Here is a 26,895-nt window from a genome sequence, read left to right as displayed (position 1 = left end):
CCTTCATTAGAACAATGACACATCAATGTCCACAAGTGCCTTAAGTTTATTGTTGGTTTTTTTTGTGGGTGGAGAAGAAGGCAGGATGCATGTGAACGCACTGACTTGGTCTATTTTGCCTCTCTTTCTCAATTTGCTCCACATTGCTCACATTTAATCAGTTTGCCCCATCACAAAATTTATTAGTCGTTGCCCTAAGCTCTCTCAGCTTAAAAAAAAAGCGTTTCAGACGTTTCAGATAATGGAAAGAAAGGAGAGTGAAAGGAAGGAAGGAAGTAGGGAGGGAGGGAGAAAATAGCTACAGTGAGTTGGCCAACAGAACAATAGCAAGAACGTTCTCTAACTATTCCATAGCAATATATATTTTTCAAAAGACAACTAAGCTTTATGTTCAAAAGTATTATGTTTAGTCTCATTTTCTATCAGAACATCAAGAAAAGGCCAAGGTGCTAAAGGTTTTATAATATTCTTACTTTAATTTTACCAGAAGGAAAAGAATATGACAATATATATGAGGAGTACCTTGCTGTCCCAAAACCTTTAAAAACAGACACAAATAAATGTAATTTATATTAGTGATCTTAGTGGTTTCTGAGCACTGAACAGTGCAGAAACTCATATCAGTGAGGAGTATTTGTCCTGATGTAAGTGACACAGCTAATCCTGCTTCTTCCCTTCACCCATAGAGTGGCATTGGGCAAAGTGCCTTCTACTCAGTTTTAGGATCTGAGAAACAAGGAGTATATCAGTAACCCACAGCATGAGCTGAAGGGATTGTGCTGCCTCTCAAAAATGCAATTAGACTATTATTTAAAGAACACAGCAATTATGGAAGAGCAAGCTACTCAGGAAACCAAGGCTCTCTATGCTGCCACAGGACAGGAAAAGACTGGGAGAAGTGGAACCCAGCTGCTTGACATTTCACTTCCAACCAGTAGCTAACCCTGGATGTTTAATTTGGAAGGCGGTGTGTTGTGAAGATTTAGTCACTAATAGGGCGAGCTCTGCTTGGCAAAAACACTGGAACGGCCCCATGAAGAATGAGGAATAGAAAGCTAACTCCAATTATTAAAATGATAAGCCTGGTAAAATGTTGGACCTGCTTTAAAGCAGTAAATAGGCAGACCCAGAACAGAGTATGATAAAATTTTAAGTTTAATTCCTATCAGGATCTGTAGCACAGTGCCTGAAAGCATGGATGTACATGATAAATGTTAGAAAAACTGCAATGAAATATAAAGGCATAATACTTTGGATACACACAAACTTAAAATCACTCTTAGGCATTAGTTCCTTACTGCTTACATGTCCAGAGCACTTTACATTTAAAAAGTCATATAAATCTCCCTTGATACGAGAATTTTTTTTTTTTTTTTTTTTTTTGCGCTACGCGGGCCTCTAACTGTTGTGGCCTCTCCCGTTGCGGAGCACAGGCTCCGGATGCGCAGGCTCAGTGGCCATGGCTCACGGGCCCAGCCGCTCCGCGGCATGTGGGATCTTCCCGGAGGGCACGAACCCGTGTCCCCTGCATCGGCAGACGGACTCTCAACCACTGCGCCACCAGGGAAGCCCCATGAGAATTTTATATTAGACTTGTTAATCATACCTGCTACCATCTATCCTGACAAATGCAGGGCTCCTAAAGGGCCCTAACTTCCCAGCCAAAGGACATGGCATTCACAGGTTACCTGTAGGTGGTCTGCAGCCAGCTAGCTTTCCACTTCCCATGCTCCTTGAGGTCATTCTAACCTTGTGCCCAACAAAGCCCTTTCTCTAAAATGCAGTGACTTCCAAATTAAGCATTCACATTACTGGTTGGAAATTAAGTGTCAAGAAAGTTTGCCTTCATGGGGATAAGGTGGACCAGCCAATTTCTCTCTTATAAGTATTTAAAGTAATAAATAAGAGTGGGTAACAGAAGCTGGATTTCATAAAGGCATACAAAAAAGTCATGAGGTAGAGCAGAGGTCGTGGGCAGGTCAAAGTTTTGAGAAGGTAGAATTATAATTCAGAGAAACTATGCATAGTAAGCAGAAGTCATATGGTAGACAACTGTAGAGTAAATGGTAAATCAGATGAGATCAGAAAGAAAAAGACTGATAGCAGGAAGAAGCTGATATGGGGAGGGGGTATGTTATATCCAGGATTGCAAAGGAGGGGGTGAATCCACGAACTCCAGCTGCTGAATTACAAGTCCCAGGTTCAGAGAAACCTACCCATATTCACAGTCCTACACCTGGATTTTCATGAAGTTCTTTCACCCTCAATTTCTTTGAATATGTCTCCAATAATTAGGCTGGAATTTCTGTGTCTTGCAAAAGAAAAAAAAATTACTTTAAGAAACTTTAAATTTAAAAAGTAGACAAGCAACTTGCTTAAATCTCTAGAGAAAACAAAGCCATAGCTAATGTCCAATCTATCAGCTAGCAACTCTAAGGAGGTTATTCAACTTTTTCACATCACCACCAAGAGAAACCTGTTCACTACACTTTGGAAGAAGCTGAACCCAAGATAGAAATGTCCATGTTCTAGAATAAAAAGAGTTAGTTGTAAATAACCTCCAAATCTTTCTATATTCCTGGTGACAAATTAAAAAGTTTGGATGTGCTGAAAGGCTAACTGGTAACAAAGAAATGAGGAACGCTCTCCAAGTTGAATAAATGCATGAAGGATAGCATAACGTTAATAAGAAAAAGGCTAGCGTGACTCCTGACTGATGGTCAGGGACTCCCAAAGTTTTCCCAACTGAGGACCTACGTATACCCAACTGCTATAATACTTCATCTAAAATGGCAGGTGTCTATCTGCACATTTCCTCACAACTAGGGTAGAGTTTCAAACCTCTAGAGCCACATTCAGATAGCAGGCTTTGAATAGGAGCTTGGAATGAATCCAAAATGGGAGAATTTCTAGTAACCTGGTTAAAGAATTTGCAAACATCCTTAATTGATTAATTAATTAGCTTATTTATATTCTTAGACACTGTCCTTTTGAAAGCAAATTCACAAATCAAAATATACCTACAGCTGAAGCAGAATTCCATGATCAAATTCTCAGGGCTTAATCATAGATTTCAAATACCCTTAAACACCAGCAATGAGAGTCACATTCCAAAGCTACCTCAAAAATGCCGAAAAAGCTGAAGAGAAAGTGAAAATTTCAGTCACATCAGTTCTTTGACATCACACCGATGAGCTACAGGTTTCACAGCACTGAATATCCTGTAAAAAAGAAGCTAACAAAACTAGATCTATTCAGTAGAATGATTAAAAATTAAATGATGTACATAAACAGCTTTGCCTAATACCAGACAGCTAACAGCAAGTATTCAGGGAAGGCTGGCTGCTGCATGTTTAGCAGTTCTTTCTAGCACAGAGAAAAAAGTCAGACGCTGAATGTAGACTAATGTGGATTTAAGGTCCCACTTTGAGCAGGTTACTAAACTTCTCTAAGCTTCAGTTTCTCACATGTGCAAGTAGATGCTGCCCCCCCCAACCTTGGTGGGGTTTCTACATGGGTTTCTCAGCCCCAGCACTATTGACACTGTGGAACAGATAAGTCTTTGGTGGGGAGGCTGTCATGTGCATTATGGGACATTTGACAGCATCCCTGGCCTCCACCCAGTAGATATCAGTAGAATCCCCAAGTTATAGTAATCAAAAATGTCTCCAGACTCTGCCAAATATCCCATGGGGGCAAAGTCACCGCTGGTTGAGAACCACTGGTTGACATCAGCACAGGGATTCGGTAGCTTAGAAAATGCTGAGAATACCCTGAGTGGGTGGCAATCCAGACAAGCTGAAGTATAAAGCTGGCGTCAGCTGTCATACACCAGGTCTCTCACATTCTTCCTCAGTGTACGGCATGGAATTTTAAAACAAGTACTTGTCAGGAAACCACACAGCAGCAAGCTCAGAATTCCTGAACTTACAAAATAACCCATGGAAACACTGTGGTGGAAATATAATAAAGCAATAAAGCACAAACTGCACAGACATGAACAGTTTGGCAAATGCTTCCCAATCAACCCCACTCAGTGACCTAGTCATAGCATGAGCGATGTCCTTTCGTCTCTCCTGCACTGAGAGTGAAGTCAGAGGAAAGACTGAATGCCAAAAACGCCTGTGTTTTCATTCAGCTGGCGATCCTGGCTTCAGGCAAGGCTCTTCGTCTCTGCTCCAGGTTTTCCAGTTGTAAAATGGAGTTGGTAATAATGAATACCCTGACCTAACTAGTTTTTGATTCTAAGTTTGAGGCCCCTCACTATAGGGCCTCAGGTCATAATAACCACTAGGGGTGAAATCACTACAACCACAAGAAATCATTTTGTCTCCAACCGTTTGAGGTAAACAATGGAATTCATTTCACCTTTTTCATGGAATGTTTTAGTTTGTCATACAATTTCATCTCACCTATGCTGGTCTTCTTTGTGCTATCCATACATGAACCAGAACTATTACATATATTAGCATTTTGCAACATTTATTTTTCATTATTATTCCCCAAAGGAGCCTTTGTAGGCATTTTTTCCTAATCATTTTCCCTGCATCATGAAATTTTAATACCAGATATACAGAATATCTCTTTATGTACTATGTCCCTTTGGAGGGCAATAAACAACTGTAAACAAGATTTTTATGCCCCCAAGAATCAATTTTTACTCCCTGGGGCAATACTGCCCCCACTGAGGGTCCATAGTGTAGGTGAATCTAGTTTGCAAGGTGTGTTCAGAGCCTGGAAAATCACTTTTTAGACAGTAGGAACTTAAATGGGGATTCAAAAGAGACTTAGAATATCAGAAAGAAAACTGGAGAAACGGGATAATTCCATATGACATCAAATCTACATCACCTGGAGAGAACTGAATTCCCAAGGAAAAAACATCTCATTCCTCCAGGACCCCCAAGTCTCTAGGGCCGACTATACCCCTTAGCGGACCCAAACCCAACTATAACCTAGCTTCATCCCTGAAGAGAAATTCCATCAAATATGCATTTCAAGGATTGTTAGGTGTTAAAATTATAAAAATAAATGACACACAATGGCTACCATGGAAGGAATCAGAAGCACGCGGCAAAGGCGTGTGTGGCTTTAGTGTGGCAGCTTCAGATGTAGGACTCGTGGGGCAAGCTGGTCTCAATGGGACAGAGTGACGGGACAGGAGCAGCCTAAGTGAACAAAGTGGATGGGACATATGCGCATGGAAATAGCATGTGGGCAGTGGGGATCCTGCAGCAGGATGGCAAGGATGTGTCCTGAATAGAGTATGTCAGCTCCAGCCATGTGGCCCAGTGGGTCAGATCTTCTGAATTTCTGGATTGCTATGTGAAATCCAGATTTTAAATGAAATATCCTAATTTCTAAACATGGGCTTGAATTTTTCAAACCTTTCATGGGCTTAAAAAAAAGAAACACATCTGCATGCAATATAAGACTACCAATTAGTAAACTATTTGCAAACAAAGGGCAAGAAAATTTTCCTTCCTTCTGTGAGGAAAGAGGCTCTGACTCTAACGGACTTCTCAACATCACAGAAAGCACTGAATGGGGAGGGGGTGATTCCAAGCTCTTTCTTTTATCCAGTACATCTGTGGATCCCTAATTTAACAGACTATATCTGGTGAGTAATTATGCACAAAGGTCACCATTTCATATCTTTATAATTAAAAAAAATTGGGAAATAGTGTACCCTAACTGCTTAAAGAAACTTAAATGGCACCTTTCCGTGACCACAAGTGGAGTGGACTTCTGTGTGTATTTTAATATGCTGCCTCATCAGAGCCTCTTAATAATCACTGATTTCACCCATATTTAACAATTTAAAAACCAAAGGAGACAAAAGACCTGTATGCAGAAAACTATAAGACACTGATGAAAGAAATTAAAGATGATACAAACAGATGGAGGGATATACCATGTTTTTGGATTCGAAGAATCAACATTGTGAAAATGACTATACTACCCAAAGCAATCTACAGATTCAATTCAATCCCTATCAAACTACCAAGGACATTTTTCACAGAACTAGAACAAAAAATTTCACAATTTGTATGGAAACACAAAAGCTCCAAATAGCCAAAGTAATCTTGAGAAAGAAAAATAGATCTGGAGTAGTCAGGCTCCCTGACTTCAGACTATACTACAAAGCTACAGTAATCAGGACAGTATGGTACTGGCACAAAAACAGAAATATAGATCAATGGAACAGGACAGAAAGCCCAGAGATAAACTCACACACCTATGGTCACCTTATTTTTGATAAAGGAGGCAAGAATACACAATGGAGAAAAGACAGCTTCTTCAATAAGTGGTGCTGGGAAAACTGGACAGCTACATGTAAAAGAATGAAATTATGTATGGTGTTAGAACACTCTCTAACACCATACACAAAATTAAACTCAAAATGGATTAAGGACCTAAATGTAAGGCCAGACACTATCAAACTCTTAGAGGAAAACATAGGCAGAACACCCTATGACATAAATCACAGCAAGATCCTTTTTGACCCACCTCCTAGAGAAATGGAAATAAAAACAAAAATAAACAAATGGGACCTAATGAAACTTCAAAGCTTTTGCACAGCAAAGGAAACCATAAACAAGACGAAGAGACAACCCTCAGAAGGGGAGAAAATATTTGCAAATGAAGCAACTAACAAAGGATTAATCTCCAAAATATACACGCAGCTCATGCAGCTCAATATCAGAAAAACAAAAACCCAATCCAAAAATGGGCATAAGACCTAAATAGACATTTCTCCAAAGAAGATATACAAATTGCCAATAAACACATGAAAGGATGCTCAACATCACTAATCATTAGAGAAGTGCAAATCAAAACTACAATGAGGTATCATCTTACACCGGTCAGAATGGCCATCATCGAAAAATCTACAAACAATAAATGCTGGAGAGGGTGTGGAGAAAAGGGAACCCTATTGCACTGTTGGTGGGAATGTAAATTGATACAGCCACTATGGAGAACATATGGAGGTTCCTTAAAAAACTAAAAATAGAACTACCATACGACCCAGCAATCCCCCTACTGGGCATATACCCTGAGAAAACCATAAATCAAAAAGAGTCATGTACCACAATGTTCATTGCAGCTCTATTTACAATAGCCAGGACATGGAAGCAACCTAAATGTCCATCGACAGATGAATGGATAAAGAAGATGTGGCACATATATACAACGGAATATTACTCAGCCATAAAAAGAAACGAAATTGAGTTATTTGTAGTGAAGTGGATGGACCTAGAGTCTGTCATACAGAGTGAAGTAAGTCAGAAAAAGAAAAATAAATACTGTATGCTAACACATGTATATGGAACCTAAAAAAGAAAAAGAAAAAAAATGGTTCTGAAAAACCTAGGGGCTGGACAGGAATAAAGACTCAGATGTAGAGAATGGACTTGAAGACACAGGGAGGGGGAAGGGTAAGCTGGGACGAAGTGAGAGAGTGGCATGGGCATATATACACTACCAAATGTAAAATAGATACCTAGTGGGAAGCAGCCACATAGCACAGGGAGACTAGCTCAGTGCTTTGGGACCACCTAGAGGGGTGGGATAGGGAGGGTGGGAGGGAGGGAGACACAAGAGAGAGGAGATATGGGCATATATGTACATGTATAGCTGATTCAGTTTGTTATAAAACAGAAACTAACACACCGTTGTAAAGCAATTATACTCCAATAAAGAGGTTAAAAATTTTTTAAATGGCGCGTTTTCTGCCTAATTAGACAAAATGTAACGTCACCAAACTAGTACTACTAACATATGAATTTTTAAATTCCTAAAACATGTAAGCAATTATATCTTCCTAAAATTTTAATTGATACAAAGGCACAAGTGAATCCCAACCCTGAGTCCAACAGCTTAACTTCTGGACAATTACAGACATTTTTAAGTAGTCTGGGACCTTTTTGAATACAGTCCTTCCCAAATCACAGAGGCTGTGCTAACTCTATTCTCCAGTCTCAAGAGTTTTGCTGGTTAGTTCAAGTTCTATTCATTTTTCATATCACGAAAGAGAAATACAGCATTCAAAGCAGTGTCACTGAGACAGGCATGACGTAAAAAAAAAAAAATAAGTGATGTATTGGAGACTTTCACAGTTGTTCTGGGATCAAGGTCAACGGCTAAGACAAAGTCAGTGTAGAGAAAATTACCTTATTTGTAAACTCTTTAGCTAAGAGCTGAGTGATAGGAATAATCTTTTATAAAATAAGTGAATTCTCTTAGTGATATCAGAAGTTAATGTTAATAGCCACAGACTGCTTAAAACTAAAAAGGAAAATTACAGACTGACTCTTAGCCATTATTGTCAGCACACTTTAGTTCTGACACACTAACATAAAAGGTAATAAAACTCATAAATCAACTGGCTGTCTGCTTCTAAGATTTACTTTACTCAGAATGGTCAGTTAAAAGACAAAATATGATGTTGAACGTCATTTTAGCTACCTAAACACAGGGACCTCACAGAGATGAGAATTTCTGGACAAAGAATGGAGACAGGAATATACAAGAGCCATCATCCAAATGAAGGGAGGTCCTCATTTTAATGGAAAACAAGTATTAGTATCCTTATCTCAAACTTCTCTAAATTTTCAACTTTGTCATCATCCTATGATAAAAAAGAAATGCTACTAATGTCTATAATAAATCAATTTTTTTCACTCCTGTTCTGTTTCTATCTTGCTTGGATTGACTAAGATGGACCCTGAATGAAAAGTCCACACAAAGTCAGTAGTTTCCTGAAGCTAGTCATTGGCCCTGTGTTGGTTCAACACAGAAGTTGGGATCAATTCACATCAAAATGAGAAAAACAAGGGTGATGGTGAGTTTTTCATATGACTGAATTTATACATTTGTAAGATCTTTTGCCTAAGGCTATCCTTTTCATTAATTTGTTTGTTATTTTATTGTATGAAATATATGAATAACAAACGTGAGTGCCCATTGAATTTTTTTTTTACTTAGACAATTTTATTAATTTTTATTTGTAAATATATTTTATAACAACTAATTTTAATGGTCTTTCTAATTCAGCCAAAATAATATTTTTAAAGTACATTCCATTCCAGTATTTGCTCTTACTTCCACCACCTTGAATTTTTTGAATAAATTTATTTTCTAAAATAAAAGGTTGGTGAACCTACAATGTGCCCCTGTTTAATTTTAATTTCTACTAAATCTCAAAATCTAAAAACCACCGCTCCATGTGACGCACGTTGGTCTAATTATCTACAAGGAGGTGCCCTGGTGTTTGGATGAGGCCCCAGCTAGGAAAGGACAAGAGAGGGAAGGCTGGTCCTGAAGGGTAAGACTTGGGGCTCATCTCCGGGGAATGAATCACCCAAGCACTAATACAGAGCCTGGACAGCGGGCTCTCCCACTTATTAACCAAGTATCCCTTTTTACCTCCCCTCTGAGTTCACTGTGGGTATTATAAGAGACTCCTGCATGTGTATAGCTCTATGAACTCATGAGTCTAACGATCTGGGCGATTCACTCCATGACTTTGGAAAGTGACCAATGAGAGCATGAGAGCACTGACTGAGATGTCAATATTTGGATGAAAAGTGATATAATGGCCCCACTGGCTTCTGGCTTCTCCCCAGGGGATGTGAGGGTGGAGTAAGGGGAAAGGTGACAGGAAACCTCAGGCAGAGCATTTCACTGTGTCCTTTACCATCTCTCCTATGCTCTCTGATCAAGACCCCATGCCCCACACTTCCTTCATCCTCATCTTCCATTCTTCACGCACATGTGCACACGTGCATGCACTCCTGCCTCAATGGCCCTCTTCTTGCTACACACAAGGAGATTCAGACAGGCCTTAGAGGATCCTCTTTGGTGGCAGTTGGAATTGGTGGTATTGGACAGGAGGATAAGTCTCACAGTCTGACAAAACAATTTGTGGCACAACTCGAAGAGGTGTAACTGTAGAAACCCTCATTAATATTTCTTCCTGAAAGTAATTGACTTTAGACTACAGCAAGCGTTGGTAGTTAAGATCAATGACTCTCAGAAATAAATATTATTTCTCTCAGTGAGAGCAAAAATCTAAGCAAACAAAACATGCAACCCAAATGAAGGTAGATTTCTAAAGGACAGGAAACCAAACACAGCAGGAACTCATCTAAAAAATACTAAGATCTGTCACAATTTCTCTCAAAGGTTCAACTGAGTTCAGTGGTATTCCCTAGCTCATGTGGAAATTTCTTTTCCTCAGCCTAATGAAATATTCCTTGAGGAATTTTGGATCAATTCATTGGCTACTTCAGAGTTTTTTCTTTAGAAAATGAACTGATGGAAACAATGAACTATGGCTTCCAATTGGGAGATTTAATTCTCCATGAGTTCTCTGGCTTCACAATCCCACAAGTAAAATGCTCTCAGGAAAGCAGCTGCCTTTGGATTAGACTTCTCAGTCATTTGTGTGTGTGTGTGTGTGTGTGTGTGTGTGTGTGTGTGTGTGTGTGTGTGTGTGTGAGAGAGAGAGAGAGAGAGAGAGCGCATGTGTGCACATGCACACACACACACACACACACACACACACACACACTGTGCCCACTGTGAAAACAGGGCCCTCTGTTTTTGGGGACATGGCATGAGACACCTTCCGAGGGGAGGTGATGTGGTGTGCCCCTATGACCCTTCACGGCTACTGGCACCAACAGCTTTGCTCTGGTTTGTGGGAGAAGGGGACGCCCACCTGCACTGGCTCAGGGGGAAGCTGGACCACGTGCTGCATGCGCTCGCTGTGATGGTGCCTTGATTCCTCCTCATAAATCACATCCCTCTCGTGTTGGGGAAGGTTCAGGAAGCGACGGATGGTACAGAGGTTCTCCCAGAGGGTGCGGTTTTCTGGGCTGGGGTTCTCCTTCCAGCGGAGCAGTTCACACAGCCAGCCCTAGAAACAGAGAAGGTCACTTGAATTAACCTGAAGAGTGCAGAGCAGCAGAGGCGGGTTTGAGTGCAGTCAAGTACCATACCGGTTTATCATATTTTTACATCAAACTTGTTCCCACCAAACTGGGAAAATAGTGATACAGCCTGACAACTCTGAAAACCAACCAATGACCGCACATATAGTTACACCAATACCTGAGAACCTTTGGTCTTTATTAATTATCTTATCACCCTTCCTATTGAATATATTCTCAATTAATTTACAGTTCCTTTGTAAAAGATACTCGAGGAAGATTGTAGCTATCCAATTCTCAGCAAGAGTAATTCATGTTGGTCAGCAACAATTTTTAAAAATTACCCAATTGGACAGTACTCCATTCCAAGAAAAAAGTGAAGATGAACAAACATGTATCGCAAAATGGCAAATTCTAAAGAAGAAAAAATACCTAAGTATAAATAGGGAGGAAATGGCCTCACAATTATCAATAACTCCTCCATAACAACCTTAGCTAGAATGAAAAACTGTACTCCTGCTCAATCTCTGAATGCCATGGGCTCCAGGCCCTTTTAACCATCACCTTCCTGCCTCAGCCACACCTGCAGGAAGGTAGGCAGTCGGACGGGTCACACCTGCAAATGTCTGCCTCCCAACTCTGGCATCCGGATGTTCTCTTGCAACTGCACAAGAAAGAAAATGTAATGCAAATAATGATGGATTATATGAAAATAATACAGAGGATGCTGTCAACATCGCTCACTGACTCATGTCAAAATATTTTACCCAGTAGCTTTCTAACCCATCATTTCCAAGCTACGTTGCTAATTTTAAAAACAAGAACTGTCCCACATCACGCCTCCTGCAAGAGTAAGAATTTTTCTAAAAAGGTACATAAGTAAACACAAATGACTTTGTAAAAAATAAATCCCGAACCTCAACAAATTCTATATCATAACTTGTAAGCCAATGAAAGTTCCTGACACGTATTATAAAAACCCCTTATAATATCATAAGCTGTTGTTTGTCTAACTCTCCACTGTGTCTTCTGCCTTTACCCAAAAAAAGGCAAGATTTGATTATCTCCGCTGCATCAGCCAAGACAGCAACACCAGCTGTTCTCATTGTGCAGCCTCTTCCTCGCGGCCTCCATGTTAATAACCTGATCATTCCATTTTCTCCTTCAACTGCCGGCTGCAGCACCGCAAAGAGACAAAAACCCAGGCCCATCTGCAGCAGCTGTAGGCACTGAACTGTGAAGCCACTGGGGATTTATAAACTAATCTGTAACACAACACTGCCTTGTTTTTACAAGTGAGAGGCCACATTTGTGCAGACCTGATCTTTTCTTGCAATAAACTGGGAGCTGGGGAGAGTTAGAGGGTTAGGAAGAATGAAAACAAGATATCTAATCATTTGCTTGGAAATGTTTTCCCAAGTATTTTCATAGATTTCTTTTTTTCCAACTCAATTGAGAGACAGGTAATGGTTGATTTTCAAGGTGCAACATATATGAAAATTGAAGACGATTCAATTTTTATCCCTATCAGGAAATAAATTATATTTTAAAAAATCTCCTAGTCCCAAAGTGTTTCCTCAAGGGTTTCTTTGTACAAAGCAAAGAATTCTTGAAATGGAAAACAAACCATCTGTGGAAAACTTAAGCTCCATTTCTCTGTCTTTTCACAGATCTGAATAAGTCTCCAACTGAACTCTTTCAAATGTTTCAAACAGGTATGTTTAACATCTCCCAGGGGGGGCTACAGCATGGAGACCAATTGTTTAACAGAAAATAAAAACAAAAACCTGCATCTGTTAAAAGATGAAGTTCTGAGATACCCAGACCTTAAGGAGGACAGCACCTGCTGTTCTGCATGAGGAGTGAATTGCATTGTGGGAAGCCACAGCTTGAAATGAGACAGGTGACAGCTGAGTGGTATCTCCACTTATGATACTCGGAATGTCTCGCACAACATTCATTGCCGCATTTGATTTATATGCGCTGTTATAATCTGCACTCATTACAACCACTTAGAACAAACTACAGACCTCGTTATGGACTGTGTGCTGTCTGCCATCAGTCTTTAAGAAGTGTAGTGCTCAATTTGCCCACTGACATGCAAGGTCCTGACCTTGAAGCTATTAGGGAGCGGATTAGACACAAGTGTGATCATGTGTGCAGACATAAGCAAACCAAATTAATTTCTGGCACAGGGAGGTAGGCGACAAGACCCTGTTCTTAGGGCACCAGAGAACTTCCTCAAATCCCTGATGGAGCTGAGCTAATAGCATGTTTAAGGGAACCCAGTTTTGAAGATGAAGCACATTCATGGTATTTAGAGGGTTATTAATCTAGTTTCCCCACAAAGTGTTTGCTTGGCTGATCAGATTAAGGGATGGAGCCTTCAACAGCGCACCCTCACCACAGCAGGCCCCAAGAAATCTGTGATACTTCACAGCCTTGGACATATTGCACCATGTGTACCCAGCTGCTTCAATAATTAGCTTATGAATGTATCAGCTGGTTCTGTGATTTTTATAAATAATAACTAACCTACTGAGCAGAAACATTGTCAAGAGCCTTACGGTGGCACAAAACTGCAAGGTGCTCCTAAGTCTAACTTGCTCTTCTACTAAATGCCGATATTCCCTGCTGGTGGAGCTCCTCTGATGCCATCTATAAATATTTATTCTGCATCGGAAATGGCAGTGTATTTTTGTCAGTTTTCTTCATGGCAGCCATGATTCGCTTTCCCCTCACTCTGACTCACTTGCTCACTCCACGGATCTGTACGCTTATCTCCCGGAAATCTATTCTTCCACCTCACTTCCCATCTCACCCTCCATCTTTTTATTCACATGATCCTTCCATCAGCCCACTTGGGATGCTTATCTCTGTTTTCTCAATAGTGTCTCTTATTAGCTTGTTTGGTGGCTTAATGAATGTGCCAGAAAGTGCCACGCTATTGCCTGAACACACACATATGTAACCGAGTGAACCCATCACAGAAGAGATAAAGAGTCCCCACACTGGGATTTTTTTCATTTATATAATTTTTGCATGCCATCCAAGAAAGTTTTGCAGTATCAGGCAAAAAAAAAAAAAAAGTGTAAATGTCAAATAAAACAGTGACAGATGACAGTATTCTCTATTGAATAGCACTGTTTCTGTCGTGCATGTTCAATGGGAACTCATGAATTATTAATAAACAAATCTCCTTTTTCTGTTAAAATCTCAAGTAGGTTTTTTGTTGTTGCTCCCTATGTGTTATGTGGAGCATTCCAGGAGAATTATTTTCATTTCGGAGATGCTGATACAGAAGTTCATCTGATTCCAGCCTTGGCCAGCCTTGTGAGTGGGCACCAGGAGCTGTGGTGTATATACCTAGCTGTGATTTCTCTTTTAGTCTGGTTGTAAGCTTTGACCAAAGGTTGGCTGAATATTCATAGAGTCAGTTTCGCATTTTTAGTATGGGAAAACTGAGGGTAAGTAAGTTACATGTGCCAGAGCACAGCTAGGAAGCACAGAATATTCAATTTGGAGACCAAACTGCTAAGTTCCTGCTCTGACATTAAGTTATTGGGTGACCTTTGGATAAGTGGTTACCCTCTTGGATCTTCTGGAAGCTTAACTATAAAAGAAGGGGTTTACAAAAGATGATCTCTCAGTTCCCTTCCAGGTCCACATTCCATGATCTATTACCTTGTTATTTGTCAGAAACAACAGATAATGATTAGCCATCAGGGTCAAAGTACAAAGAATAAAACCACCTTGGTCAAGTGATCAAGGTCAACATCACCAGTGATGACATATTCACAACCATGAACTCTGTGATATGACTCACTGCAAAGGACACAACACAGTATCTGAGGTCCTGCCCGAAATGCATAACCTCAGTCCAATCATGACAAACCCTAACTGAGAGATTTTCAACAAAATAACCAATCAGCACTCTTTAAAAGTGGCAAGATCATTTAAAAAAAAAAAAAAAAAAAGGGAAGACTGAAGAATGGTCACAGACTGCAGAAAACTAAGGATAAATAACTAAACACAATATGGTTCCTGATTGAGATCCTGGCACAAAAAATGGACATTAGTGGAAATACTATTAATATTTAGTATAATGTTAATTAAAAATATTAGTGAAATTAGAATAAAGTTTTCAGTTCAGTTAATGTATTAAAACAATGCTAACTTCCTGGTTTTGAGCATTGCACTATGGTGATGTAGCTGTTACAGTAGGGGAAGCTAGGTGAGAAATATATGGAAACTGTACTATTTTCCAAAATCTGTGAGTCTAAAACGTGTTCAAAATAAAAAGTTTAAAAAAAATACAGAGAATACCTGGAACTTACATAGGAAAATGTACATGGAACCTAAGTCTAATGATGCTAAGGAATTTATGATTAAAACACCTTTACCTTCAAAATCTGAACCCAGAGAAAGAATGTAAGTTCAAAGCTACATCCCTGTGATCGATGGATAAAGAGTTCCCAAGCATTCAGGGCATAAGCAAATAATACCTATTAACATCTCATTTTAGTCATCTCATCAGCCTCGTAAACAAATATATTTCCCTCAGTAGAAAAAACAACTCTGACCACCTCTGCCCAACTATGCAGGTGAGGTGACACACCAGTCAAGATATATTTTGTTTACAATCCACATGTTCCTACAAAGTTGTACATCAATCTAAATTTACAAAGCAAATAATGTTGTAAATGTATTAGGAATCCTTACTACTTGAAGAAAGGTATCATTATTTCTTTTTGAAAGATGAATAATAACCCCATAGTTTATCTTTTAGTAAACTGATAGTTTTATTGAGGATTTACTTAAATGAGACACCTCTAGTTCACAATTCAAGAGCATTAGAAGAGGCAACAATAAGAACCACAATTTGCTCCTGTTTTTCCTTCATGGTCTCATCTCCCCTCAATTTCCCCATGGACCTTGTCCTCCGGCCACTGTGAATTACTCGCAGTCCCTGAACAGGCTTGGTATATTCCCATCTTCATGCTTTTGCTTATGTTACTCCCTTTCCTGGAAAATCTCACTCAACCCTCTACCCCCGCTATGAGAAGTTGTACTTCAAGGTTCAGCTGACATGGTCTCACCTGATCTCTTGTAAGAATTGCTTACTCACTCCTGCATAATTTGAAAGCATGTTGCTTATGCCTTTTCACAATTTGATGATTATTTTGTTACTGCTGGGCATGCCTGCACCCCTATCAGAACAGTCAGCTTCTTAATGGGGATGGAGGGAAATTGTTGGTTTCTTACCCACTTTAGCATTTTCAGACCAGGGTATAGTTTCTTGCACATAATAGATGTTCAATAAATGCTCAATAGATTGAATTGAAATTATTAGAGTGCATAGAAATTAGCCCAGACGAATGTTTCATGGCCTCAAATTAAAAGAGTTAGTGTTGGGGGAGAGCACTAGTTTTCAAAAGCAACCCTGACAGCATTCTGAGGGCTCTTTTTCCCCCATCTCTAATGCAAGAATAAGATAAAGAAAAGAGGGTGATCCAATTTACCACAGTATATAAATGCAAACAGTGACAGAGGTCTCTCAGAATATTAGTTTATAAGCTTGTACTGATCACCCATCTACTGTGTGCCATGCTTTTTACTTAAAAGGTTAGTTGAGATCACCAAAGGGTAAGTAGGTAATTCTGACCATGAAGTTCAGGGAATATGTGATCACAGAGAACAGGACTCTTAAGGTGGGCCTTGAAAGATAAAGATGAATTTCACCAGGTGGGGAGAGGAAGTGATTGGAATCACATTCCAAACAGAGATAACATTATCAGCAAATGCAGGGGCTTATACAATTATCACATTCAAGGAATCAGAAACAACTTTGTGTGGCTAAAGCACAGTCTAGAAATGGAGGTGGGGGTCAGGTCATAAAGAATACCATGCAAAGAAATTTCATGTTAGTCCTATGGGCCATGGGAGTCATTGAAGGCTCTTAAACTGACATGACAAAGAATTCTTTTCTTTCTTCTTTCCTTTCCCTTCCTACTTTCCTTCCTTCCTTCTTTTTTAACAAGAAGTTCTTGGAGAAAGGACTATGATAAAGTCAAGAACACCACTTACCCTAGCCTAGATATCTTTTTTTTTCATAGTGAAATCATGTTGCTGGGTATCAATGAAGGCCCACAGTGGCCTGCTAGTGGTAAATTACATACTTGGTAAGCTTCATCTTCCAGAAGTTTTCATTCTTAAAAAAATGACATATTCATAAGTACCAAACTATATCAATCATTTAAAAAAATCTATTCTCATCATTTTAACCATTTTCGTGTATGTGTGTGTGCATGTGTATGTTGTTGTTGTTCAAATGAGAATTTGTAAAGCTCTCTCACATTGAAAATGAATGAGGAAGGACAATATCTATTACACTTATAAAAATATTGAAGGTTTAAAAACTCAAGTAGATAATAAATGAGTGACATATTCTCCAAACTACATACCAAATGCTGAGACTATTCAAATGAACAAGGAGGTCTTTCAGAAAACAATAATACAGCCCAGGGTCTGAATCTGGAGCCCATCAGATATGGGTTTGAATCCTAGCTCCAAGCCTTAGGTTTAAGTGATGGGGGAGGGGAAGGAGATGGAAAGAGTGGGGTTCCTGTCCGTGGTACTGAAATTTCATTGTGTACTAAGTTACTTGTTTTCCTACCCCAGGACACAGGTAATAACTCCAACATGTCCCTGTTCCCATATTTTTTCCTTTAAAAACAAAATTAAGTTCTGTGTTAGTGACAAATTTCCTAGTTTTTATAATATTTCAAAACGAATACAAACCAGGACTTGCTAAGAAACAAATGCAAGTTCACAGTCTGCTCTGATCTCCAGAAAGAGATGTAGTAAATACGTTTGTTCCTGTTAAGTAAGGTTGTACTGGCCTTGAAGGGAAGGTCTTGTCACAGTCGTTACTGTGCCCCCGATGTACCTATCACAGAGCTGACGAGTGAACTCAATCTACAAATAGTAAGAATCCCCTTCCCCCTTTGCCCATCTAGGAACCCCAATGAATGAATAAGTCGGCAAATGAACAGTTCTTCAGGTGAATGACACAAGGCTTCTTGCAACAGAAATGTAAAAGGCCATTTACTCACCCACATCTTCAATACAGAAAATGTCAGCATATGTAACCAAAAGGGAATGTTTTCTGAGCGACTCAAAAGAAAATTCATATTATTAACTACAGGCAGTTCACTTTCTAAACGGAAGCACATAAAGTCCCCAAACAAACTTTTGTAACTGTGAAAGAGTTTCTCTTCAGCTGGTTGAGACTCTTCTGAAGTGTGAAATGAGCCAGATAATATTCAGCTCTTGTTTCTTAGTCACCGAATTCTCCTTTCATGAATCCAATAAGTGTCTATTAAAATAAATAAACCCCCTAATGATTCAAGATAACCTAATCAAGAAAACTGAAATGGATAAAAGGCTAAACTGCAAGGGAGCCTTGTCAAGGGCTTCAATGAATCCCTGACAAGGAGGTCATCTAAACCTGAAAAAAGATTTGTGCTGAGCATTTGGTTACAGTTCAAGGTTAATTATTTTATACCTTGAATGTAATAAGTAAAAATGATCTGCTTCTCTTTTTATTTCTCAAAATTGTACACTAAGTTCTAAACTGTATTTTCATGGGGACTAATTTTCAGCTGTCGCTGGGCATGTGTCTCATATTTCTATGGGTGTGTTTGCAAAGAGTGAATCTGTAATTGAGAGTAATGAAAACTTTATTTCTGAACAACTCCTTAACCTCTGTTATAAAGGGCCCAAGTCAAGAGGGGATTTCATAAAATCTTGTTGCCTTCCTTACCGTAGAAATACGGGGTATACATAGCTATATAACAGGACAGAGATTTAGTATGACTTTATATAAGTATGTACACACATACATATACACGTAGATGGGAACATGTACCTGAAAAAAAACATCCTTATCTGTCAAAAAGAATGAATCTGGAGTCTTCTCCACTTAAATACTAGAAAGATATTAACAGCAAAATGTACTAGACTTAAATATCAAGGAGAAAACAACCGAAACATTTCTAGTCCCTGACTTCAGGTCCAAATTCCAGCATACCTATGATACAAAACTACATATTATGGGGGCTTCCCTGGTGGTGCAGTGGTTAGGAGTCTCCCTGCTGATGCAGGGGACACGGGTTCGTGCCCCGGTCCGGGAAGATCCCACATGCCGTGGAGCGGCTGGGCCCCGTGAGCCATGGCCGCTGAGCCTGCGCGTCCAGAGCCTGTGCTCCGCAACGGGAGAGGCCACAACAGTGAGAGGCCCGCGTACCGCAAAAAGAAAAAAAAAAACACTACATATTATGCACACTGCCTCAAAAACCCATAAGTGCAGGGGGGAAAAAAAGCAGACACAGCAGAAAACCAGGCATAAGACTTGTTTGAAAGATCAGGGCTGGGACTAGAGTGAGGCAAGCAAGTGACTAACGTGCAAAATTTAAGGAATGTGACTCTGAAAGTGTGTGTCTCCTTGAATTTTGCACCCGAGACCTAGCAAGCCTACATGTCTAACCCTAGTCTTGGCCCTGTGAAAGCAAGATGATCTTTTTTTTTTTTTCGGTATGCGGGCCTCTCACTGTTGTGGCCTCTCCCGTTGCGGAGCACAGGCTCCGGGCGCACAGGCTCAGCGGCCATGGCTCACGGGCCCAGCCGCTCCGCGGCATGTGGGATCTTCCCGGACTGGGGCACGAACCCGTGTCCCCTGCATCGGCAGGCGGACTCTCCACCACTGCACCACCAGGGAAGCCCAAGATGATCTTTTTTTGTTTTGGCTGTGTTGGGTCTTTGTTGCTGCACGCGGGCTTTCTCTAGTTGCGGCGAACCGGGGCTACTCTTGGTTGCGGTGCGCAGGCTTCTCATTGCAGTGGCTTCTCTTTTGCGGGGCACGGGCCCTAGGCGCGCGGGCTTCAGTAGTTTCAGCACGCAGCCTCAGTAGTTGTGGCTCACGGGCTCTAGAGCACAAGCCCAGTAGTTGTGGCACACGGGCTTAGTTGCTCTGCGGCATGTGGGATCTTCCGGGACCGGGATCAAACCCACGTCCCCTGAATTGGCAGGCGGATTCTTAACCACTGCGCCACCAGGGAAGTCCCAAGCAAGAGGATTAAACGGTCTCTACAGCAAAACAGGAGGAACCACTCACAGGCACCAACATTCTCCAACTGTAAGAACCATGGTTTAGCTCAATGTCATCTTTGAAAGAGGGCTGGAGAGTTCAGAAAGATGGCTTTTAATATGTCAGCCTGATTTGCTTCAAAGTCAAATGCAAGTTCCTAAAGGTGCCATGCCAAAATAATGCAACTCAGGGTTTCTGCAGTACATAAAAATGTGCTTAAAACCGGTACAGAAACTTTAGCAATGGATAAAGGTATATGACATTTTATGAACTGCATACAAACTGTAATTAACCTTCATTGATATCTAATTATGGGTTCCCATAAAGACTAGTTTTAGGGCATGAAACGTTAACATAATTAATTGCAGAAGTGGTAATAAGAACCCAATTCCTCATTATAAGACTGATGTAAAAACTGAGATCTTGTGGGAATTTCTGTTGATCACTTCTCAAAAGAATCTAATCCTTTGAATTATGCTGAGAGATAAAGGAAGAAAGTGAAGGGTTCAACTTGATGCTTGGGCATCACTGTATTGACTGCCCACTTAGTTTGGCATTTGCGAATGTTGAGAAGCCTAATTTCTTCACTACTTGGTATAACAGATTTTTAAAAATGGTAACTGTAGGGTTTCCCTGGTGGCGCAGTGGTTGAGAGTCCGCCTGCTGATGCAGGGGACACGGGTTCGTGCCCCGGTCCGGGAAGATCCCACATGCCGTGGAGAGGCTGGGCCCGTGAGCCATGGCTGCTGAGCCTGTGCATCCGGAGCCTGTGCTCCACAATGGGAGAGGCCACAACAGTGAGAGGCCCGCGTGCCACAAAAAAAAAGGTAACTGTAGTGTAAATATATTAATTTTTTTTCATTTGAATTTGGTGGACAGACCTGACATTGTAGCATACATGCCCCAGTTGACAAGAGTAGAAACTGCTTTTTGAAAGGTTGTCAAAATGTGTTCCAAAGAAACCTGCCCAGCAGCAAGGGGCAGCTACTCAGTCAAGGCCACATGCCTCATTTTAGTCTGCCTTACACACTGAAGACAAGACGACAAAAGCAAAAGCATTGCGAGTGAGACTTAGACCACCAGCTCATCACCAATGGCATCATACGGCCAGTTTTTCCTGTCACTTTTTATACCAGAGATTGGGGTAATCAAACATTTACTTCCAATAGCCCGAGCAATCCCAGCCCCAATAAAGCCATCTCCATAAAGAGAGCTTAATAAATAAGGTAACTGTCAAACCACATTTTGTGCAAAGTGGCAAAACCGATCCTTGGGCAATAGTTTCTAAAGGCTAAGAAACAAAATAATGAAACTGAAGATATTTTATAATTCATAAATTTACTCTCCCACATGAAAAGTTGACCTTAAGAAAATTATAGTTTTAACTTGTCTTATTACAGTGTGATCCCAACTAGGATATAAACACGCATGTGCAAACCCACACTTACACATTAGAAGACTCTAAAAGGTTAATGGCAACTATCTCTGGATTGTGGAATTATGGGTGATTCATGTTTTTGCCTTTACACTTTTCTTCATTTTCTACATTTTTAAAAATGAAGCTGGGGCATGCAGGTGACAGTTCGGGGGTGCGCGGTCTCTTCCTGTCACCTGCCGCCCCACAAATGGCAGGTGGCACTCAGCGTGATGGGCCTCTGCAGTGCTTGCATGGGCCCACAGGCCCCAGAGGGGAGGTGGGCCCCGGGAGGAGCGCAGTAGGGCGGCGTGCGGCTCCATCCCCAGATGCCGCTGCACGTGCAGGGGAGCCAGACCAGACCACTAGCTTGGGACCTGCCTGCAGAAGCCCTAGCTTCACTTTCAGGGGCACAACTCATGGGAGAGGGAGACGCGGGAGGTTCCAGTTGTTCAGGGTTTTGTTTTGTTTCGTTTTTGTTTATTGTAAATGTTTTATATTTTCCAAAACTGTAGTCAGCTGAGTCATTTAAAATGTCTTAGGTGAGGGTATAGGGGCTGGGACCCTTGGGCATTGCTGGCAAGGAGGTCAATTGGAATGTAAACACCATCATTTTTAGTATGGAAGGATTAGAAACAATTTACATATCCACCAAAGGAAGAGAGTCAAATAAATCATGGTGCATCCATTCCATCGAATACTATACAGCAGCTTAAAAGAAGAAGGGGCTCTGTGTGCTGATGTGGCAAGATCTTTGAGATTTATAAGAAAAAAATCAAGCAGAATCACATGTAAAGTATGCTAGTCATTTGTGCATAGGGACAAAAAAAGTATATACATTTGTGTTTCCAAAGATAGAGGAGAAATGTTAGCAGTGGCTGCCTCTAAGGATGGCTAAGGGGGTGAGGGATGGAGGAAAACTATTCACTGTATACGCTTCTGTTTCTTTTTCAAGCTTGTACAATGAACATATGCTACCTATTCAAAATAAATAACATTAAAGAAGAAAAGAAATGCCTTTGAGAATTAAAAATAAAAAATACAAAATAAAACGAGGATGTTTTACTTAAGTAATCATAAAATAGAAGCTATTTCTTTAAAAAGGAAATATGTACAACTAACTTGTGCCTGGGATATTTTTAAGAAGAGACACAAAAGCAAAGATTAATATAGTAACCCATGATTGAAGGAAAAAATATGTTAGCACATATACTGAATGTGATATAAACTCCAATAGCAAAGAGCGATAAAAGGAAGGAAACAAACCAAATAATATACCAATTATTTTTCTTTATGTACAGCTGTCTGTCTTTATTTTTGCTTATAAAAGGACCTGCCGTGAAGACCTGTATATATTTTTTTCTAGTTTATTTATTTATTTATTTAACATCTTCACTGGAGTGTCACTGCTTTACAACGGTGTGTTAGTTTCTGCTTTATAACAAAATGGATCAGCTATACACATACATATATCCCCAAATCTCCTCCCTCTTGCGTCTCCCTCCCACCCTCCCTATCCCACCCCTCTAGGTGGTCACAAAGCACTGAGCTAGTCTCCCTGTGCTATGTGGCTGCTTCCCACTAGCTAGCTATTTTACATTTGGTAGTGTATATATGTCCGTGCCACTCTCTCACTTCATCCCAGCTTCCCCTTCCCCCTCCCCGTGTCCTGAAGTCCATTCTCTATGTCTGAAAGACCTGTATATTTTAAATCATTTAGCCTGTTAAGCAAAGTAGATCATCTGTAAGGAGATATTTTACAATAAAGATGAATGTCCGTAAAATCTGAGTTTGTAATCGACATCTAAAGCTTAAGAAGCCTTCTATTTGGGATTATAACTTGTTAAGTCAGTAGGTGAGAACACAGAATTTTTTTTTTTTTTTTGGTGAGACAGTGATAAGGAATAAAGGCCAGTCAGTAAACAAAATCTGTTTAATCCTAACGTACGCAAAGCATACCAGTCACCATGAAGAACACGGCTTCTATGGAGGAAATGATTTCAGAATTGTATACTGAAGGCCAGAAACTCCTTCTCCCCAGATGCAGTGGGATCACAATTGTGCCTCCCTCCCTCTTCTGTAGTAGGAGTGAGGACCCCCCCCATTCCTGGTCCCAGTGGTAGCTCCTGCAACCTGTGGGCCTGGGAAGGTGTGCGCGGCAGGGAGCAGAACTGGAGGATTGGCAGGGGTCTTTAAATCTTGGTGGAGATGAGGGCATCTCCAATGTCATCTCATCAGAGACCCCTCTGGGTCCATTTATTCCCAGATCACTCCCTTTCTTTTATCCCAGAAGACTCTGGGGTTGGCCCTTTCATTACCACCAACTGAGCTTTACAACCAGGTTGTCTATTTCTCCTTTTTGCAATGTCTCAGATTCTCTCTACCTTCCTAATATAGAAAGTAAGACCCCACACCCGCCAAAGAAAAAAAAAAGGAAGAAAGAAAAGAAAAGAAAAAAGAAAGCAAACCCAGGGCCCTTCTAACATTTTTGTTCGTTTTATTTTTTTAATGGGGGCAAGGTAGAACAGGGATTAAAATAAGCCCCTTCCCATTCCTCTACCTACTCTGTTTTCACCCAAACCTAGTAGGAAAAGACAGTCATATATATAGAGTTGGGTCTTTGGGTATACAAATAACAAAAAAGTTTCACTCTCTTTCCAAAAGAAAACCAGCCTCGGGTGATCCTCAGCATTCCATGAGCTGAATACTGTGAACTATATAAAAAAGACAAGAGGGCAGGAGAGAAACCGTGAATTAATGTCTGGGGAAGGGGGCAACTGATGGCCGGCCCTGGAGGACTGCAGTGAGGGTGCCCATGGTCACTGTGTTTGCCCCCTACTGGATTTCCACTGCCCAGATCACATTTGATAAGCTGCAGTTGGGGAGGAAAGGGGAAAGTAACCCTACAGAATTTGAGTAAGAGGGACAGGGAGATTACAAGAAGCTATCAAGGGACAAGGAGTTCCCATAGCCACTTAAATTGCATGCTGGGGCACTCATTCCCTGGAGGCCCTTTGTATGTAACGGCCATACTGAAGGGCTGCAGAAAATGCCATATGCCTTTGCACTATGGCTCCTACTGAGGACTCCCACTCCTAGTTCACAGAGATCAACCATGGACCATAGTACATCCTATCCCATGAAGACCAATAATCTGAACATTCTGCAGAAAGAAAAGGAAAACAGTCTTCAGAACACACAAACACACACACACACACACACACACACACACAACACCTAAAATTGATCCTAAATTGAAAATGAAGCAAAAGTAAAAGGTGAAATGTGCATAAGCATACTTTTCCCTCTTATTTTTACCCCTGCTTTACTTTTTTGACTTCTCTCCTATGAAGGAAGGGGCAAGGGTCAGATAGGAGGCACTCAGTGGAATCAGATGATGGACTGGCCTGGCCATGACAAAGGAGCTGAAGCCCAATTAAAGGAACAGGTGGTCTACGACCCTACAAACGCGCCCTGATGTAACCCACCCACTAAGAAAACACACACTTTCCAGTAATACTATTTTCCCCAACAGGACCACAGGCAAAACTGCAAACGCTTGTCACTCTTTCAGTTCCTTTTCTGAACCCCTCCTCCAACTGTGCCTGTTCCCTAAACACTTACAGCCCTCAAGGACCATCCTGGCCCACCACCCTTAATCTCTAAAAATGTCCTCGCTTTTTCCTACTCTTCATTCAAAGCGTGCCTAACACACAGGCAGTGTTAGGTATTATTCTTAATATGGTGACAGTAATTCACACCATGCAGTGAATGAGATTTTATGAGGGTTTCCTTTCTATTTTAAAAGACATTTAAAATGGAAGGGGAGGGGTTACTATATATGTTTGAACTGGGCCTCCCAGGCTCCAAACCCACTAGAGTTCACAAGAGTTCCTGTTAAAGGTTCTCCTAATTTCACCTCCAAGAGAATGGAGTGCCCTTGCTCTTCGTCTGCCTTCTCAGCCACTCCATACACACACACATACACACACACACACACACACACACACACACATCTCATGGATACACACCAAATACATGTGCAAAGTACCACATCAATTGATTTCACTAAGTATGCTTTTTATCAAGCAAATGCTGGTAGTGCTTACAAAGTAGAGTGAATAACTTATGTTAAATTGCCTTTGAAACTGTCAGTTAAGTTCATTTTGCTTGGCAATGCCATTTTTAAAAAACTTAATGCCTGATTTGCAAATCTAGTCAGCTACTTACAAATAAAGTTCCCTATTCATAAATGAGAATGAAATCATTGTCCCAAAGGAAAAAAGAAAAACAAAGCATCTTATCCCCATTTAGGCTCAATCTCATCCCTTAGCATATTAATTCCTAGTACTATGTTTTCCTCCAGATTCGGCAAAAACAGGGCTACTGAGTTCTTCAGGAGGCAACAAAAATTTGGAGAGCTAAGTCTGTCCAACTGGCAAGCACACTTTTCAATCAGCCACCTGAATTACTTGGGGAGGCTGGAGGCATCACTATTTCCAGAAGCAATAGTGCCAAGTCAACAGGAAGATTACAAGCATTCTGAGTCAAGTTCTCAGACTGTGGCCTTCAGATTTTCTTGAAAGCTGCTTATAAAAGGAGGACTGAGTGAAGCTTTGATATTTATGTCAAGTCACAACTAAGGGGCAGGTTTGCAGAATCAATTGTGTAGCTTTATGCTTACTGCACATTTACCACATATGTCCTTTATTACACAGTGGAAAACCATTAAATGCACAGTAGTTTTGCCAAGTGGCATTATGCATTTAACAGCTTTATTCGTTTAACAGCTCCAACTCTCATTATATTTTGCCATGTGGTACACGGGATTTTATGCATTTAACAGTTTAAGAAAGCTCTATGGTATTTTCTTTTCATGTATTTCATACTATGGTTGGACATTATATCTTAGCAAACTGTATTTCAATGACTTCATTGTGAGAGAAAGAATAATCTGGAAAAATTACTACATCGAAATTGAAATGGGAAACCAATATTTCAATCCTCTTCGAAATTGCTGGATATTCTACTGCTCTCCCTTTATTAACCATCTGAAAAATAACTTAAGTCAGGTTACTGCAAAACCACAGGAAAAAAAAGGCTATTCCCAAAACCATATAATTAGTATAAATATAGCATCTGACTATCATTTTAAAAACTTAATTTTCATTAAAAACCACCTTGCTTAATACAATATTCAGTAAACTTCCTTCCTTTATAGCACACAACAGAAGATTTGTTAGGGAGATGGTGGACCATTTTACCATTTACATATGTAGGGACGAAAACATTTGTCATGCAAGGCCACAGAGGAAATCAAGCTCAGAATCAAAGAACTCTCAAAATTAAGCTTTAACTAACTTTTGTTTCCTCTACCCTGCATTTGGGTAATTGTT

The 26,895-nt window shown here is 40.4% G+C and overlaps 1 protein-coding gene across 3 annotated transcripts in view; it reads right to left on the bottom strand.

Annotated features, from left to right (window-relative positions):
• Positions 1-26,895, bottom strand: part of SATB2 (SATB homeobox 2) — a 191,116-nt gene that overhangs the window by 25,200 nt on the left and 139,021 nt on the right. For all 3 annotated transcript variants that reach the window (XM_029224494.1, XM_029224493.1, XM_029224496.1), the window contains exon 10: positions 10,727-10,924. In XM_029224494.1, coding sequence (XP_029080327.1) covers positions 10,727-10,924 — 198 coding nt within the window. The remainder of the gene's footprint in view (positions 1-10,726; positions 10,925-26,895) is intronic.

The sequence above is a fragment of the Monodon monoceros genome, unplaced genomic scaffold (genome assembly GCF_005190385.1).
Source record: "Monodon monoceros isolate NGI ecotype Baffin Bay Population unplaced genomic scaffold, NGI_Narwhal_1 Super_Scaffold_16, whole genome shotgun sequence".
NCBI classification, from domain to species: domain Eukaryota; kingdom Metazoa; phylum Chordata; class Mammalia; order Artiodactyla; family Monodontidae; genus Monodon; species Monodon monoceros.
This window is presented reverse-complemented; position numbering and strand designations above follow the sequence as displayed.